The following is a 14938-nucleotide window of genomic DNA, read 5'->3' as shown; positions in this document are numbered from 1 at the left end:
TGTTATATATATATGCTAAAGCCTTCCTCTATAAAGGGACTATCCAACAAAAAAAATATTTTTCACGTCGGAGCACAAGTTCCTAAGATTAGTGCGTTTAAACAAACAAACTCTTCCGCTTTATAATATTTGTATAGATTTTCTATATAGTATAAATTTTATTGTAGTTACCATCTTTGAGGTGGGTATGTGGGCGACTCCGGCGACGATGGCGTTGGGCGGAGTGCCGACCGGCATGTGGAAGGCCATGGAGCAGGCCAGGGTCGCCGGCACCATCAGGTAGCGCGGGTCCATGTCCAGCGTGCGAGCCTGCATACAAACATACAAACATTATGTCACTAATCTAGTCTATTCATCCAATAAACTCGTGTAGCCGATTCATCTACTGTTACTATTCACATAAGTTAGGCTAATTAGCCTATTTATATGACTTATCGACTGAGCGATTTCTTTTACTGACAGCTTTATTGTCCCGGCTCGCCCGGTGAAATACCACGACCACACAGAAGACAGGCCTCAAGTGGAAGAAATTACGCGTTTCGTCTGATGAGTGTGCGTCCCGGAGGCCTAATTTAGTCCTCTTTTCCTTCCCACACTTTTTCTTATAAGGAAAAGATGGGAAGTGAAAGTGGATTTTCCGGATGAGAGGAAGCATGGAAGGGGAAAATATTTTCTTTCTGTGCATCCGCTCCTCCGTGGATTAAAGGTAGGCAACGCATATGCAATTGCGTATGTCTATGGGCAACGGTCACTTCGCTATTTCAGCGATTTCAGGTGACCGCTCGCTCGTTTACCATCTTATGATACAAAAAAAAGCTAATTCCTACAATTTCCCGATTGTCGCTATTCATCCAAATTACTAATTAAGCCTATTCATCTTACATTTACTGATAAGATTAATTCTGACAATTTCCTGATTAAGCCTATTCTCCAAACTTAGTGATGTAGCCTATTCATCGACGTACCATGTTAGCGAGCACGGGCAGTATGAGGTTGGCGATGGCGACGTTGGAGGTGAACTCAGTGATGAACTGTGTGACGAGCACCACCACCAGCAGCACGAGGGCGGGATGCAGACCATGTAGACCGTTCAGAGAAGAGCCGATCATTGAAGACAGGCCGGTTGCCTTGCTACCTTCAGCCAGAGCGAACCCACCGCCTGGAAGATAACATAATTTAAAAAATCTAGTAATAAACTTTTAGTGAAGCTTCCAAATAGTTAATTTTTAATACAAACAAACAAACCTTTCCTCTTTATAATATTAGTATAGATTTGAAATATGTTTCCCTGATCCTATATTATTATTTAAGAAATATTTAATTCAATAGGCCAGTCTTTACAATAATATATAGTAAGCTGTCGCCCCCGACTCCGTCCGGGTGGAATTAAAAAAAAAACTTAATAAGTAGACTATGTTCTACATCTATGTTAAATTTCATCAGAATCCATTAAGCCGTTGAGGATATGCATCCATTTATAATATTAAGAGTATACATACCCAACAAGAAGAGCAGACCCCAAGGTATTTTCTCCTTCAGTATACCCCAAGTCACAACACCGGAGGATGGCTTGGATGCTGCTAATTCTTCATCTGAAATACATTTATAAAAATATTTTATCAACATACAATTAAAAACAATACATCCTTATACATATATATACTTATAATACATAAACTCTTAAATCTATGATATAAAATAAAATTAAAAAAAAAAACGAATAATTAACTAAAATATGTTAATAAAAGGAGGTCCCTTTAGGCAAGGTCCCGAAGATACTGGCAGCGTTCCCCCTCTGTACAGCTAAACTAATTCTTTGACCGAGGTAGCTGCCAGCTCTTCGGTCCCCTGTGATGTCGATTAATTTTTTGGAAATGTCCTTAAAAAGTCTTAAAGCGCTAGGACCCCACGGACCAAGGGTCTCGACGCCGAATGGGACAAAATGATATTCGGAGCCTAGACCCCTGTATTTACATGCTTTTGCATTTTCAGCCGCTTCACAAGCCGCACCCGCTCTGTTGTTGGTTCCATGTAGATGGGAAGGGGCCAGCGTGTCTGAACAGGTTGCATCCCATACCAGCACCCGACCCATCTTCCATGGAATCAAACTCATACCGTCAGGTCTCTTGCCATCGTCTCTTGCTACACCAGTCGGCTCTAGTAGACTTGGCACGTTGACGGTGGCAAGAGACCGACGTATGATATCGTTGAGTGCGGCATGTCTCGAGAAGCGGCCTGCACTTTTTTGGCAAGACAGTCCGTGATGTCCTAGCTTGTCGACATCACTGCCACAGGGACACCTATGAGGAGCGCAGACCGGAACCCCAAGCCGAAGACAGGTTGCGATTCGGAGCGTGTCAGGTTCCAGAAATGTTCCTGTATGTGGCGAAGGGTACGCGTGAAGCCAGTAACCAGCCTCATGCGTACCCACAGCCAAAAGCCTAGCACGCGCCGAACCTATACTATAATTTAAAAGATTTTCGTAGGTTAATTTGCAAAAGATATCATCCCAGCTCCTCTGTAAATTTGGAGAAAGTGGTAAATTTTGGCCTGGGCATGCAATTAAGAAAGCATTTCTAGCTTCTTCCAAGCCAGCAATCTCAAAGTTTGAAGGGAATGCCCTTAAAATTTTTCCTATGAGATTAGCTGAACTATGGACAGAAGATAGGAAGGCTGGTAAAGCAACACTAGAAATTTTGTATTATTGACATTAATTAATTAAATTCTATCGCCGTAGTTATTAGGTACTTTTTGATATTGCCTTGGACTAATGAGTTTCACCGTTAAAGTACTTTTCTATTAAAAACTGTATTTTAGATGAGAAATCTACGCTTAGTGTGCAAAAGACTATGAGTACGGCAGTTTAGACAGTATATTTAAGCTCCGGAGCATTCCTTTAGAGATGGTCACCAAGGAGGTTTTAGTGAGTCGAAAGTCTCTCAAAACCAGGGACCTCTTTGGAAAGGAGGATAAAATATTTAAGGAAGACTTTTTATTAATTTCTTTGATACTTACAAGATGCAGACGCTGAGAAGAACTTTACAAAGTCCATGGACATGGGCAATATAAACATTAGCACCACAATGAACATAGAAGTCACACCGTCCTTCACTTTCCTGAAAATATCAATATTTTTTCTAAGTTTTCTGTTTTTTTAAAGGTGGCAAATGATTTGGAACATCGTGTGAGGGAGTGCAGGTTCGTCCGAAGAACCCTAAATCATTGTTTGGAAATACCAAACAGGATATTCGTTAAATATTTTTTTCGGCATGTCAATATTCCTAGGAATAAATTTATATTGGGCCTATTAATTGGTAGACTGATCGCCCCAACGGGAAACATCCTCCTTACTATTTTTTTTATATCATAAGGTGGCAAACGAGCGAGCGGCCACATGAAATCGTTGAAATAGCGAAGTGACCGTTGCCCATAGACATACGCAATTGCATATGCGTTGCCTACCTTTAATCGACGGAGGAGAGGATGCATAGAAAGAAAATATTTACCCTTTCCATGCATCCTCTCGTCCGGAAAGTCCACTTCCACTTCCCATCCATTCCTTATAAGAAAAAGTGTGGAAAGGGAAAAAGGACTAAATTAGGCCTCCGGGGAGATATAATATTAATATTAAAAAACCAAATGTTTGGATGGATGGATGTTTGTTTGTTTGTATGTAGGTATCTCTAGTAGCCTGTATTTATTTTGATGATATTTGTCATAGATGTAGAACATATCCTGGAAGAACTCATAGGCTATTAGACGGATTCGTGTGCTACAGCAATTTTTTAATAAAATGAAATTATGTTTAAATATGAATGTTTGCGCAATAAAAACCCACGGGTACATTACTTACATGGTGGTGATGACATCAGCCCAGCCCGGCATGAAGCCAGGTTTGCGGAAGATGTACAGGAACACAGCCAGGATGAACAGGAAACCTGACGCCTGAAAAATACATTAAATGTGGGTTTCCGAGACCAAAATTTCCGTTTGAAATTATCTCTGTTTTATCAGACATTTTGGTCTCAGAAACCAGCTGTTAATACTAAATCTTGTATAAACAATTACATAAAATGTAGATAAAAAACAAAGAAAGAAAAATAATACAAATCAGATGAAACACTAATTGACTAAACAATCAAAAACATTATTGGGTAGATAAATATTTTAGTCTGTAAGAATTTATTACTAAGCAATTTTTTTAAATACCCTCTTTTTAGTATTTATACTTTGATCTGGAATAGTATTAAAAAATATTAGATTACTGTGTGTATAAAATATTTTTTACCTTTTCATGGAAGGTGATAGGTCCGAGGTTCCTGTACTGTTCTTTGATCACCTTCATCGTGGTGAAGGAACCTGAAGATGCCTTGTTCACGTTCTTTGCTGCCTCACTTTTAGGTCTAACAAAAAATACAATTAATAAGAAACCAAATATCTTCCTTCTTTTTCTACAGTTACATAAATTCGCCAAAACAGCGAAACGACCGTTCAAACATCAGCAATTGCAGATGCGTTAACTTTATTTGACAGAGGTAAGGAAGCACAGAAAGAGTATATTTTCTTATCCGTCCACTCCTCCGTCAAATCTACTAAGGGAACTTGGACTAAGATAAGGCCTCCGAAGCACACAGTCATAAGACTGTAGTTAAAATGATTTTCATTTGGTGTGTGTCTGTGTGGTATTACACTGAGCAAGCCCATTCATGCAAGAGATGATTGTGTCTATGACAGTTAAATACAAGGCTAAACTAAGTCAATCTGGCAAAAATACCTTAGATGAGCCAATGAATGATTTAGGATAGATAATTGGATCTTTGGTCTGTGAGTTACCTGAATAATCCCATGAACGTGACCTGCAGGGAGAGCCAGACCAGCAGCTGCATGAGCAGCATGGGTGGCGTGCTGTACGCCATGAACCAGAAGAAGTTCACCGACCCTGAGATCTCGGGGAACTCCCTGCAACATATAGATGTCTCTTTCTGACTTACTGCTTTTATATGTCACCTGTCTCTGTTACACAATATCAGTTTGATGAAGATATATAAGCTTTTTATCAGTGTTAATTACCTTTTTGTAGTTGAATCAAAATCTTGTTACTGTTGTAGAGTGTCTTACGATAGATGGCGCTTTACTTAATTATATATTTTTTTTAATTTACACCATTATTGAGTAATTACACTAAATCCAATTCTTTTGCTTTTGACAAAGTAATTTTATTTCTTACTAATATTTAAATGCGAATGTTTGGATGGATGGATGTTTGAAGATATCTCCAAAACGGCTGAACAGAATCTCGATGAAATTTGGCATAAGTATTGAACATAGTCTGGAGGAATACATATTAAGTTTTTTTTTTTAATTACGTACGGACGGAGTCGCGTGCTACAGCTAATAATTGAATAATTACGCTCATGAAAGTTTATTTCTTTAGCTTATGACGAAGCATTCATACGAGTACAATGAATGAAGAGATATTTGTTAATAAATATATAGTTTAACGGATCTCGCTGAAACTTGGCACACATATTGAACATAGTCTGGAAGAACACATAGTCTACTAATTAAGTTTTTTTATTTAAATTACGTACAGAGTGGCGGGCAACAGCTAGTAAATATATAAAGCAATACATACGAGTCAAATATTCCTTTGAATGCAGAGTTGGTGGCGGTGCCGACGAGCGTGCCGCAGCCGCCCAGTGTGGACGCGTACGCGATGCTCAGGTAGTAACATATCGTGATGTCACTCGGCATCGCTGATCTGAAACATCACTAGAATTAGACTCCAATAATCACTAATCTTTTAAACAGTGGTAGAGCCCGCTTTAATATGTTCGCACGAGTTGTCCCGGCTTGTCCGGTGAAATACCACGACCACACAGAAGACACGCCTCAAGTGGAAGCAATTCCGCGTGCAGTCTGATGAGTATGCGTCCCGGAGGCCTAATTTAGTTCTCTTTCCCTTCCCACCCCTTTTCTCATAAGGAAAGGATGAGAAGTAGAAATGGACTTTCCGGATGAAAAGAAGCATGGAAGGGGAAAATGTTTTCTTTCTATGCATCCTCTCCTCCGTCGATTAAAGGTAGGCAACGCATATGCAATTGCGTATGTCTATGGACAACGGTCACTTCGCTATTTCAGCGATTTCAGATCTCGCTCGTTTGCCACATTATGATATAAAAAAAAATCTTATCAAATTGGTTGTATAATATGCATAAATGTAGTATTGTTTGTCTCGAGCGTAACTACATGCCGGAGGGGGCGTCAGATGTTAGACCTTTGGACCGGTAGTACATGTCAGTAAGAACGAGCCAAATATAACGTAACGAATGCTACAGGTAGGAAATAAGTTTTAGCTTAATTAAAAGTTACCGTTGGTTTCTGATATCAAAATTTATGTATAAACCATATCTAAATAGTCTTTGATAGAGATAACAATATATTAAAATCTGAGATTTTGAATTTCGGATGTTAAAAGGGTAGTGAATTTAATTCTTTAACTATATATTATAACTTACTCTTCGTCAGTATTCCTGTTGTCAGCCGGTTTAATATCTTTGCCATTCTCTGGGAGTGCATTTTTCTTTTTATTCACGTACACATCTCCTAACCCTTGCTGGAAATTATAATCACTATATTAATATTATATTTATATATATTTTATACTAAAAATATTAACCAATTGTTATTTTACTAATATTTCTTGTACCATTCCAAGTAAGCTGTGCTTGTGATAAGAAATGAACTCTCGACCATGTAATGGGAAATCCGTACTTTTAACCATTAGGCTATTGGCACACGCGTATTTAACAATTTACGTATATTGAAACACACTGAATATCTTCAATTTTTTTTTAATTTTCAACATTCCAACAATTACGTAATAACACCCGTACCTCAGAGTGGTAGGCAGAGATTATAGACTTTTATTTAGTATAATCCTGGTACTATTTCGCCTCTTCCACATTCCTACATATTATATTATAAATGCGAATGTCTCGATGGATGGATGTTTCTCCAGAACGGCTGAACGGATCTTGATGAAATTCGGTATATATGTAGAACATAGTCTGGTAGGACACATAGGCTACTTTTTAAGTGTTTTTTTTTTAATTCCCAGCAAACGGAGTGGCGGGCGATAGGTAGTATTTTAATATAGAGAAACTATTGGTAAATGTTATAATAACCTGTTCCAATACTTCTAGAATAGCTTCAACAATTGGCACCATCATTGTTGTTGCAGCCGCGTTTGACACCCACATTGATATGAACATAGTTACAAATGTTAAACCAAAGTTCAATCTGAAATTATACAAGAGAATTTCTTACTAATATTATAAATACGTTTGGATAGATGGATGGATGTTAGAAGGTTACATAGATCTTGATTGTCCCGTCTCCCCCGGTGAAATACCACGACCACACAGAAGACACGCCTCAAGTGGAAGCTATTACGCGTTTCGTCTGATGAGTATGCGTCCCGGAGGCCTAATTTAGTCGTCTTTCCCTTCCCACCCTTTTTATTATAAGGAAAGGATGGGAAGTGGAAGAGGACTAAACGGTCACTTCGTTATTTCAACGATTTCAGGTGACCGCTCGCTCGTTTGCCACCTTATGATATAAAACTTGGAAGAACACATAGACTAATTATTTTTCTTAGTTGAACGGGGACGGAGTTTCAAGCGAATATTAGAAAACGGAAGAGTTTGTTTGTTCAAACGCGCTAATCTCAGGAACTATTGTTCCGATTTGAAAAAATCTTTTTTTTCTTGGATAGTGCATTTATATAACATTACGCTGCTACCAATAGTTTTTTTTAAATTCCGCGCGGACGGCGTCGCGGGCAACAGCTAGTATTTAATAATCATAAAAACTTTTAAAAAGTTGTTTTCTTTAGAAGTCTCTAGTCTTCTATGACTCAAAAACAATTTATAACAGAATTTTCGTAAAAAACTTATAAAAACGTAGTTTTTAAATACTTTGAATGCTACAATTTCCATAATTAATTGGACTCGCAGGCCAACTCTAGCATTGAAAGTGTTACATCACAATATACATAAATACTAAACCAACCTTCTATGTGAACATCCGACCACTTGCACTGTCCATAGAGCCACTCGCTTAGGTAACTTCGAATGCTGAACTCCAGCGGCTATCATCAGCCCACCCATGAACATCATGTTAGTCTCCTTCATATATGCAGCACAAGTCTTATCAGAGTCGAGAATACCCAAGGTCGGGAAGAGAACTATGGGTAGCATCGACGTCACTGGAAGCGGCAGCAACTCCAACACCCAGTACATAGCCATAATAAGTACTACATACATGCATTTGTAAGCCTGGAAAGCAAAAATTGTCTATGAAAATAAAAAAAATCAATATTGGAAGTGGATTATCGGGATAAAGGATACATGGGAAGAAGAAATATTCTCTTTTTGTGCATCCTCCGTCGATTAAAGGTAGGCAACGTATCTGCAATTGCGTGTCTATGGGCAACTGTCATTCGCCACCTTATGATATAAAAAAAAATATTCAAAAATATAGTAAAACGTATCATTTAATCAAAAAGAAAAACATCAATGGAGAGTCAAGTTGCTATATCAGATTAATTACGTAGGCAATTGCTTATTTCCCACGTTTTACTATACAAAATAGACGTCCACTCTCGGCGACGGCTCAAATAATACTGACCGCTGATTGACAGTATCACAATTTCTAAGTACCTTCAAAATATACAAGTACCTACTTACCCTTGCATTATCCGATCCCGCATTTAATACGGGAATTGGTAACAGTATGAGTGGTGTTAACACAACTATAAGAGACTTCCAATATATGGATACGAATAGACTTATCCGTTGCCATAGCGACGCGCTTGATCTACCCCTGGAAAAGAAATATGTGGTGCCGCTGGAAGAGAAAAAAAAACCAGATATTAGTCAACAAAATCTATGTACAGATTAAACATAAATTTTTGGCGGGAATCAAATTTAAAATAGCGACATATTTAGTTGTACTATTACCATTGTTGCATATTTTTTTTGTGAGTACTTTTATATAAAAACTAGTTGTTAATAACTTATTGATAATATTGACTACAATAATTATATTGAATAAGGTATATATTAATATACCTTATTCAAATACTTGACACACACATGAAAATTAAAGAAAAAAAAAACAAACAATTTTAAAAAGTTATCAAAACATTTGACCTTATTACACTATATCAATAAGAAAAAAGTTTAAAAAAATAAAGCCTACTTGAAAGTTATAAATATTTGAAAAAACCAGTAGAAATCAATTTAAAGCAAGCAATTATGTATCTCTGTTTTAACAATATACTATTTAAAAATAATTTATTGTGATATAAAGTAAATATGTACATTATATAAAACAGTATGTGTTTAAAATAATAACTTTATGTGCAAATAACAAAATGCAAAAAATTCAGTGATTAAAATTAACAAACATGCTACATGAAATAAATAAAATAGCTTACATAAATACCTCCTATAGTTAACTAAATGTGCATCATATTATATATTAATTATTATATATCTTTTAACAACTAAAACGTACAGCATCTCATATTTAAAACTTGGTTAAGTAATGCACTAGAATAGAAACATTCACTTCAAAACATAAATTTTAAGGTAAATTTATTATTTACTAATTACATATTTCTATGGCTCTTATGTAGACTATTGTATATTAATATCTGTATAAATTTGAAAGTAACATTAGAAAGAAGAAGACGTTTGTAAGATTTTGTTTATATATTGTATGTTCAAAGTTTAAATTTTGCATTTTAAACTTACAATAGTTTACATAAGACCCATTTGTATAAAACATTTTACTAAGCATTATTTTAATATCGGCCAATTGTAATAAAAAAGAAAACAAAACATGTGCATCACATTCTTCAAGCCAATCCAAATATGCAGTGTGCATTAGAAAATTTGGTAACCTGTAATATCCCACTGGTAGGCAAAATTTTGACACCAACTCCTCCATTAAAATAAAAAAAGATTAAGACAAATACAGAATATATAAATAAAGGAATAACACCATTATAATAAAAAAAGTATTTTATCATTAATAAATAAAAATAATTTTTCTCCATAACAAATTGGATGAATAGCAACATTGCTAGTGCAGTGGATTTATCATTATTTTAGGTAAGTGAGGAGAAAGTACTTCTGTAGCATAACCTTTATTTTTTATAAAAAAAAAAGTTTACAACACACTGAGGACTGTAACTTTTTTATTGTTACAGATGTTAATTAGCACTTAGCCGTCACTCAAAGTTAGGTGCGCGCATTTACCTACTTATTTTATATTAAAAAAATAACTTAAGTCTCATGTGGTAAGAAAAATATGCTTGGTCTGACCAATTTGGAAAACTACAGCCGATTTTGAGACTTATTATTTTGATCAAGACAAAACCTAAGGTAAAAAATACGGATAGGACAAAACTTGTTTTGTCTTTCAGCATTTTTGCGGAAAAATCTTATGTATGTTTTGAGTTTAAAATAAATATGTAGAAATGTTATGCTAATTAAAATTTTATTATGTATTAAAAATATCAAAATATTACCGAGCATCATCACCAACACCATTTTCAATCGGGGCCGGATTTGAGGTAGACATTTTGATGCAATTTTTGACCCCTTTGATTTACGTTATATTTTGATCTTGGCTTATGTCCGCTTCACATTATCATTAGTATCTGAAATAGGGCAAATAAAAAACTGGTAAATAAGTTATTTAATAATAATTGTTATATAAAAAAGTGTTTATTTTTGTTTGTACTTTTTTAAAATTCAAACAAAACGTTCGTAAAATGACAATGACAAAACATCCATCTCTTTTTCATTTTAGTGACATTTTATGTCAAAATGGTAAACCAAGGTTCCAAAGAATACACCGCCCAGAATACAATTTCTACTAATTTCCGTTTATTACGTAAATAAAGCATAAGATTATGCATAATTTGAATCAAGCTTAATTAATAATTAATAGATATTACTATGCTTTGCAATTTAACTTAAAAAAAAATCTTTAAAAGTTTGATTTGCCAAATTTTCTTTTCAACTTTATGATCTTTGCCGCTGTCAGTTACGAGATGACAGGTGATCGATGTCAAATCTTAAAAACAATAACAAATAAATAAAAAAGGTTGTTATTTAGCAATATACATTGTGTGTAAAAATTAATCATTAAAGTGTAATTACAAGTAATCTGAGTTGTAATAATGACTATACAAAACTCTAAACCGGAGCCGGAGGGTGAGTCAATTTCCGATTATTCTGTTTCATTTTACACATTATGAAGATAATTCTTTAGTGTTGTATTCATTTCTTTACATCAAACAATTAAATAGGTATTTTATTTAGCAAATATTATAACGATTTATTCTTATACATTCTAATAGCAATAATAAATATTCCTAACCTAAAATTATAAACAATGTCTTCCATCAAAATTTATCAATGACGGTCAAAGATTAATTGATAAATACAATCTGTACTATTTTAGTATCCCATTGTAAATTTGGCCTTCATAAGTATGTGTGTGAATGATGTAGCATTGATATTGATGGGCATCTGATTTTACTATAGAATATTAATATATTAACTGTCTCACCCGCGACTTCATTAGTAGCCTATGTGTTCTTATAGACAATGTTCTAGATCTGTGTCAAATTTTAGCAAGATCCATGCGGCCGTTTTGGAGTTACCATCAAAGAAACATCCATCCATCCATCTGCTTAGATGCTTATTTACATTTACAATATTAGTAAGATAGCTTAGGGAAGTACAAACCTACTCATCTTTATAATCTTTCAATGCATTACACATGTTGTGTTGAGTTATAGAAACCTAACAAGTGTAATCATTTGTTCTCCACTATTACATGTATATATTAATCTCACATAAACATAGTATCATTTGTGTATAATTTTTATTTCTAATAAGCTATATCATCTTCAGCTCACTATATGTCCCCACCAAGGGGCTCGGAGCCAACCCTAAATTAAGGGTGATTAGGTCAACCACGCTGGCTAAGTGCGGGTTGGTTGACTAAGTAACTAATAAGCTATAATGAAGATAAATATGTTTTATGTGATTCAACAGTGGAAATTCACAGTTATTTTCTTTAATTTAATATTTTGTTTAAATTATACTGAATCAATCTTCGCACTGCAACAAAAAAGACATTTTGTTGTAAGGGTAAAAGGGTTTATACAAATATTTACATAGTATAGTTACATATTTATATTACTATCTTTGTTAAATTAAAATATATACAATGCCTGATTATTAGGTCATATATCATTGACTTGTTGTTCCCCCCGATTGCATCTGAGCATTATTAAACAAATAATTAGTACCCTATGTGTTCTTCCAGATTATACTCTACATCTATACATAGATACCTTTTAACAAACATCCATCAATTTATCTAAACTATCTAATTTATAATATTAGTAAGATTTAAATTTAATTCTCCTCAAATCTATAACTTCTACTCCAATTTAAATACCTCAATCAAAGTTAATATACATACAATTATATACATTAGTGATACAACCAGGAAACAGATTAGAGTCAACAAGGTTATGCTGCCATTTTGGGTTTAAATTTTTCATTGGTATAATTTAATTATGGTGACCAATATATTGCACATTGATAATTATCTCTTCCAAATGGATTAGTGTCATTGTTTTTTCTCCTCCTGATGATGTCATTTTTGTTATTGTGCCTAATATTTCTATATAATAAAAGTTATTATTAATATTTCATAGTGTCTTTATTTCTTAGACATGGTATAACTCTTTTCATATATCTTGTATGAGCCAATACATTTCAAATCCTCTCTCCCTTGCTATAAATGTGTTCTGCGCAGCAACTAGAGTGAACTTAAGAGATGCCAAGATATCTGAAAACATTTATACTACTCTATTTGTTAAGCATTCCCAACAAATGATTATCAACCTGCCCTTATCCCTATGGTCTTGTCAAATTTAAAAAAAATGTACTATCTTATATTATTCATCATAGCTTAAAAAACATAATCTGCAGTATACCTTGAAACCTTAGACTTTCCTTGGCGTAAAAGCAAATTATGTTACCATTAAAAACGCAAAAAAAAAATGATTTCTTATCTTCATTGTTAGTTTTCTACTTGCAAAGCTATAAAAAACGTTTGATTGATTTTTTTAACTATTTAATGCTATAAAAAAATTATTTATATGACCAGTTCAACCTTTTCATGTAATACATGTATAGAAAAATGAGTTGATCACACATGTAATATCAAGCAACCACTTTTCATTGCCGAATACTAATAAAAAAGTTTAATGTTGATACAATTTTTATAGTGTTGGTACTAATCGTATAGTCACGATGTAATACTGGACAAATACAAAAAAAAGGTTACTCCGTTGATACAGAATTTAACTCAAGGTAGCAAATCAAACGACTTTTAAATAAAAAAAAGATACGATTCTTTTCGATAGCTTTTTCAAAGATATCCCTTTGTTTTATTTAATTACGTAATTGTAGGGTGAAAAGTACACCTAACTTAATTTACTTTTTAACCATAGAGTCTCTAAACTTTTTTTTAACATTAAAGAGAGTATTTTTAAGACTAAGCACAAATAAAACCAATAGTAGCAAGTATTATGAACTAAACGTAAGGTGTAGATTTATAGTTATTTTAAAGTATTTTTAAGCTACTCAGCTCAGCGTATGTTACGGGTTCATTGACTTCTTAACAGACAAATATTTAGTTCATTCAATGAATGCCTTCTTTATAATACATGAGTATAGTACAGCACTTGACCCTTAGTTATTGTTGATTGTTTCAGTTAAATAGAACACATGAATTGATACTTTGGTAAACCGAAATAAAAAGTATTAGATGTCGTTGTTACGATTCAAATCACAATGCGTATGAACTCCCGCCATGTTGTGACGTTCTAAATTTAAAAGTTGAAAAAGAATTGGCTCGCATTTTTTAATCTACGTTTTGAAGTTTCCAAATTCAATTTTTTTTTAATACTTTTATAACGATTTTTATAGATTTTACCTCCTTACTGCAATTTAATGTAGTCAAGTCAAGAATTAAAAATATATGTTTTAAAAATAATTAGTAATCAAATGTATGTTTTGTTTTTATCCTAAAGAATTGTTCAAACAACGATAGTCTTAATATTATAACTCCTTACTATGTATGTAAAGGTATTGTAAATCCATCTTTCAAAACAGGATTATCCACCATAATAGATGGATTCATGATGTTAATTGTATAATTGTAAAGATTAACTAGAATTCTCGAACTCAGTCTCGAATGGTCACTAAGGCTAGATTTCTCATACTAAAACCACTTATAGAAAAGGGTGATAATAGAAAGCAACACGATCATCTTGTCGTCACTAAAGAAACAAGAAACTATATCTTGCAATCAAAAGAATCAAAGGATTATTATAAAAAGATAGGCAAATATTATATGTAAATAAAAATAACATTTCTACGCAATATTCCAGACACAAAAACGGCGACCGGGAAGCTATAAACTTTTATTCTAAGGTATGAAGTCCAAGGAGAAATATATTAAGATTTAGAACAGTATTATATGTGGATGGGTTACGTAAAAATGACGCAAATCCATAGGGGTCATTTAAATAAAGCAGGGGGCGTGCCTCGCTTGCGTCAGAAATCAAATTGAACGTCGTAAACTGATTCAATCTGAACCGATAGCTGGCAATAATGAAGTGGAATTCGTTGTTTAGAAATAGACACTATACCTCGTTCCTATATTAAGAAAATAGAGGGATGTCAAATTGTATACATTAAGGGGTCAGTATAATTTTTCAGTTATTTTGTGAAAATTCTTTGATAAAGAGAAGTGATATTATAAAGTCAGTAAT

The 14938-nt window shown here is 34.0% G+C and overlaps 2 protein-coding genes across 4 annotated transcripts in view; one reads left to right on the top strand and one right to left on the bottom strand.

Annotated features, from left to right (window-relative positions):
• The window catches only part of Indy (tricarboxylate transporter protein I'm not dead yet), a 33338-nt gene that overhangs the window by 2022 nt on the left and 16378 nt on the right, over positions 1–14938 (bottom strand). The window contains exons 2-14 of one of the 2 annotated variants that reach the window (XM_013312261.1): positions 10601–10732; positions 8751–8886; positions 8074–8339; positions 7188–7302; positions 6519–6616; positions 5636–5761; positions 4834–4959; positions 4289–4403; positions 3854–3945; positions 3016–3116; positions 1500–1592; positions 966–1159; positions 172–309 (exon numbers count right to left, since the gene is read on the bottom strand). In XM_013312261.1, coding sequence (XP_013167715.1) covers positions 172–309; positions 966–1159; positions 1500–1592; positions 3016–3116; positions 3854–3945; positions 4289–4403; positions 4834–4959; positions 5636–5761; positions 6519–6616; positions 7188–7302; positions 8074–8339; positions 8751–8886; positions 10601–10653 — 1653 coding nt within the window. In that variant the 5' untranslated portion in view covers positions 10654–10732. Of the gene's footprint in view, positions 1–171; positions 310–965; positions 1160–1499; positions 1593–3015; positions 3117–3853; positions 3946–4288; positions 4404–4833; positions 4960–5635; positions 5762–6518; positions 6617–7187; positions 7303–8073; positions 8340–8750; positions 8911–10600; positions 10733–14938 lie in introns of both variants that reach the window. The other variant, XM_013312260.1, reaches the window with a different exon arrangement.
• The window catches only part of PIG-S (phosphatidylinositol glycan anchor biosynthesis class S), a 38369-nt gene continuing 32857 nt past the window's right edge, over positions 9427–14938 (top strand). The window contains exon 1 of one of the 2 annotated variants that reach the window (XM_013312264.1): positions 9427–9656. Coding sequence is in view for 1 of the 2 variants with exons in the window: in XM_013312262.1 (XP_013167716.1) it covers positions 11258–11291 (34 nt within the window). In the remaining variant the exon portion in view is untranslated. Of the gene's footprint in view, positions 9657–11158; positions 11292–14938 lie in introns of those variants that run through there. The other variant, XM_013312262.1, reaches the window with a different exon arrangement.

This window comes from Papilio xuthus, unplaced genomic scaffold (genome assembly GCF_000836235.2).
Source record: "Papilio xuthus unplaced genomic scaffold, Pxut_1.1 DF827679.1, whole genome shotgun sequence".
NCBI classification, from domain to species: Eukaryota; Metazoa; Arthropoda; class Insecta; order Lepidoptera; family Papilionidae; genus Papilio; species Papilio xuthus.
The sequence above is the reverse complement of the archived record's forward strand: the minus strand, read 5'-3'. Positions and strand labels throughout refer to the sequence as shown.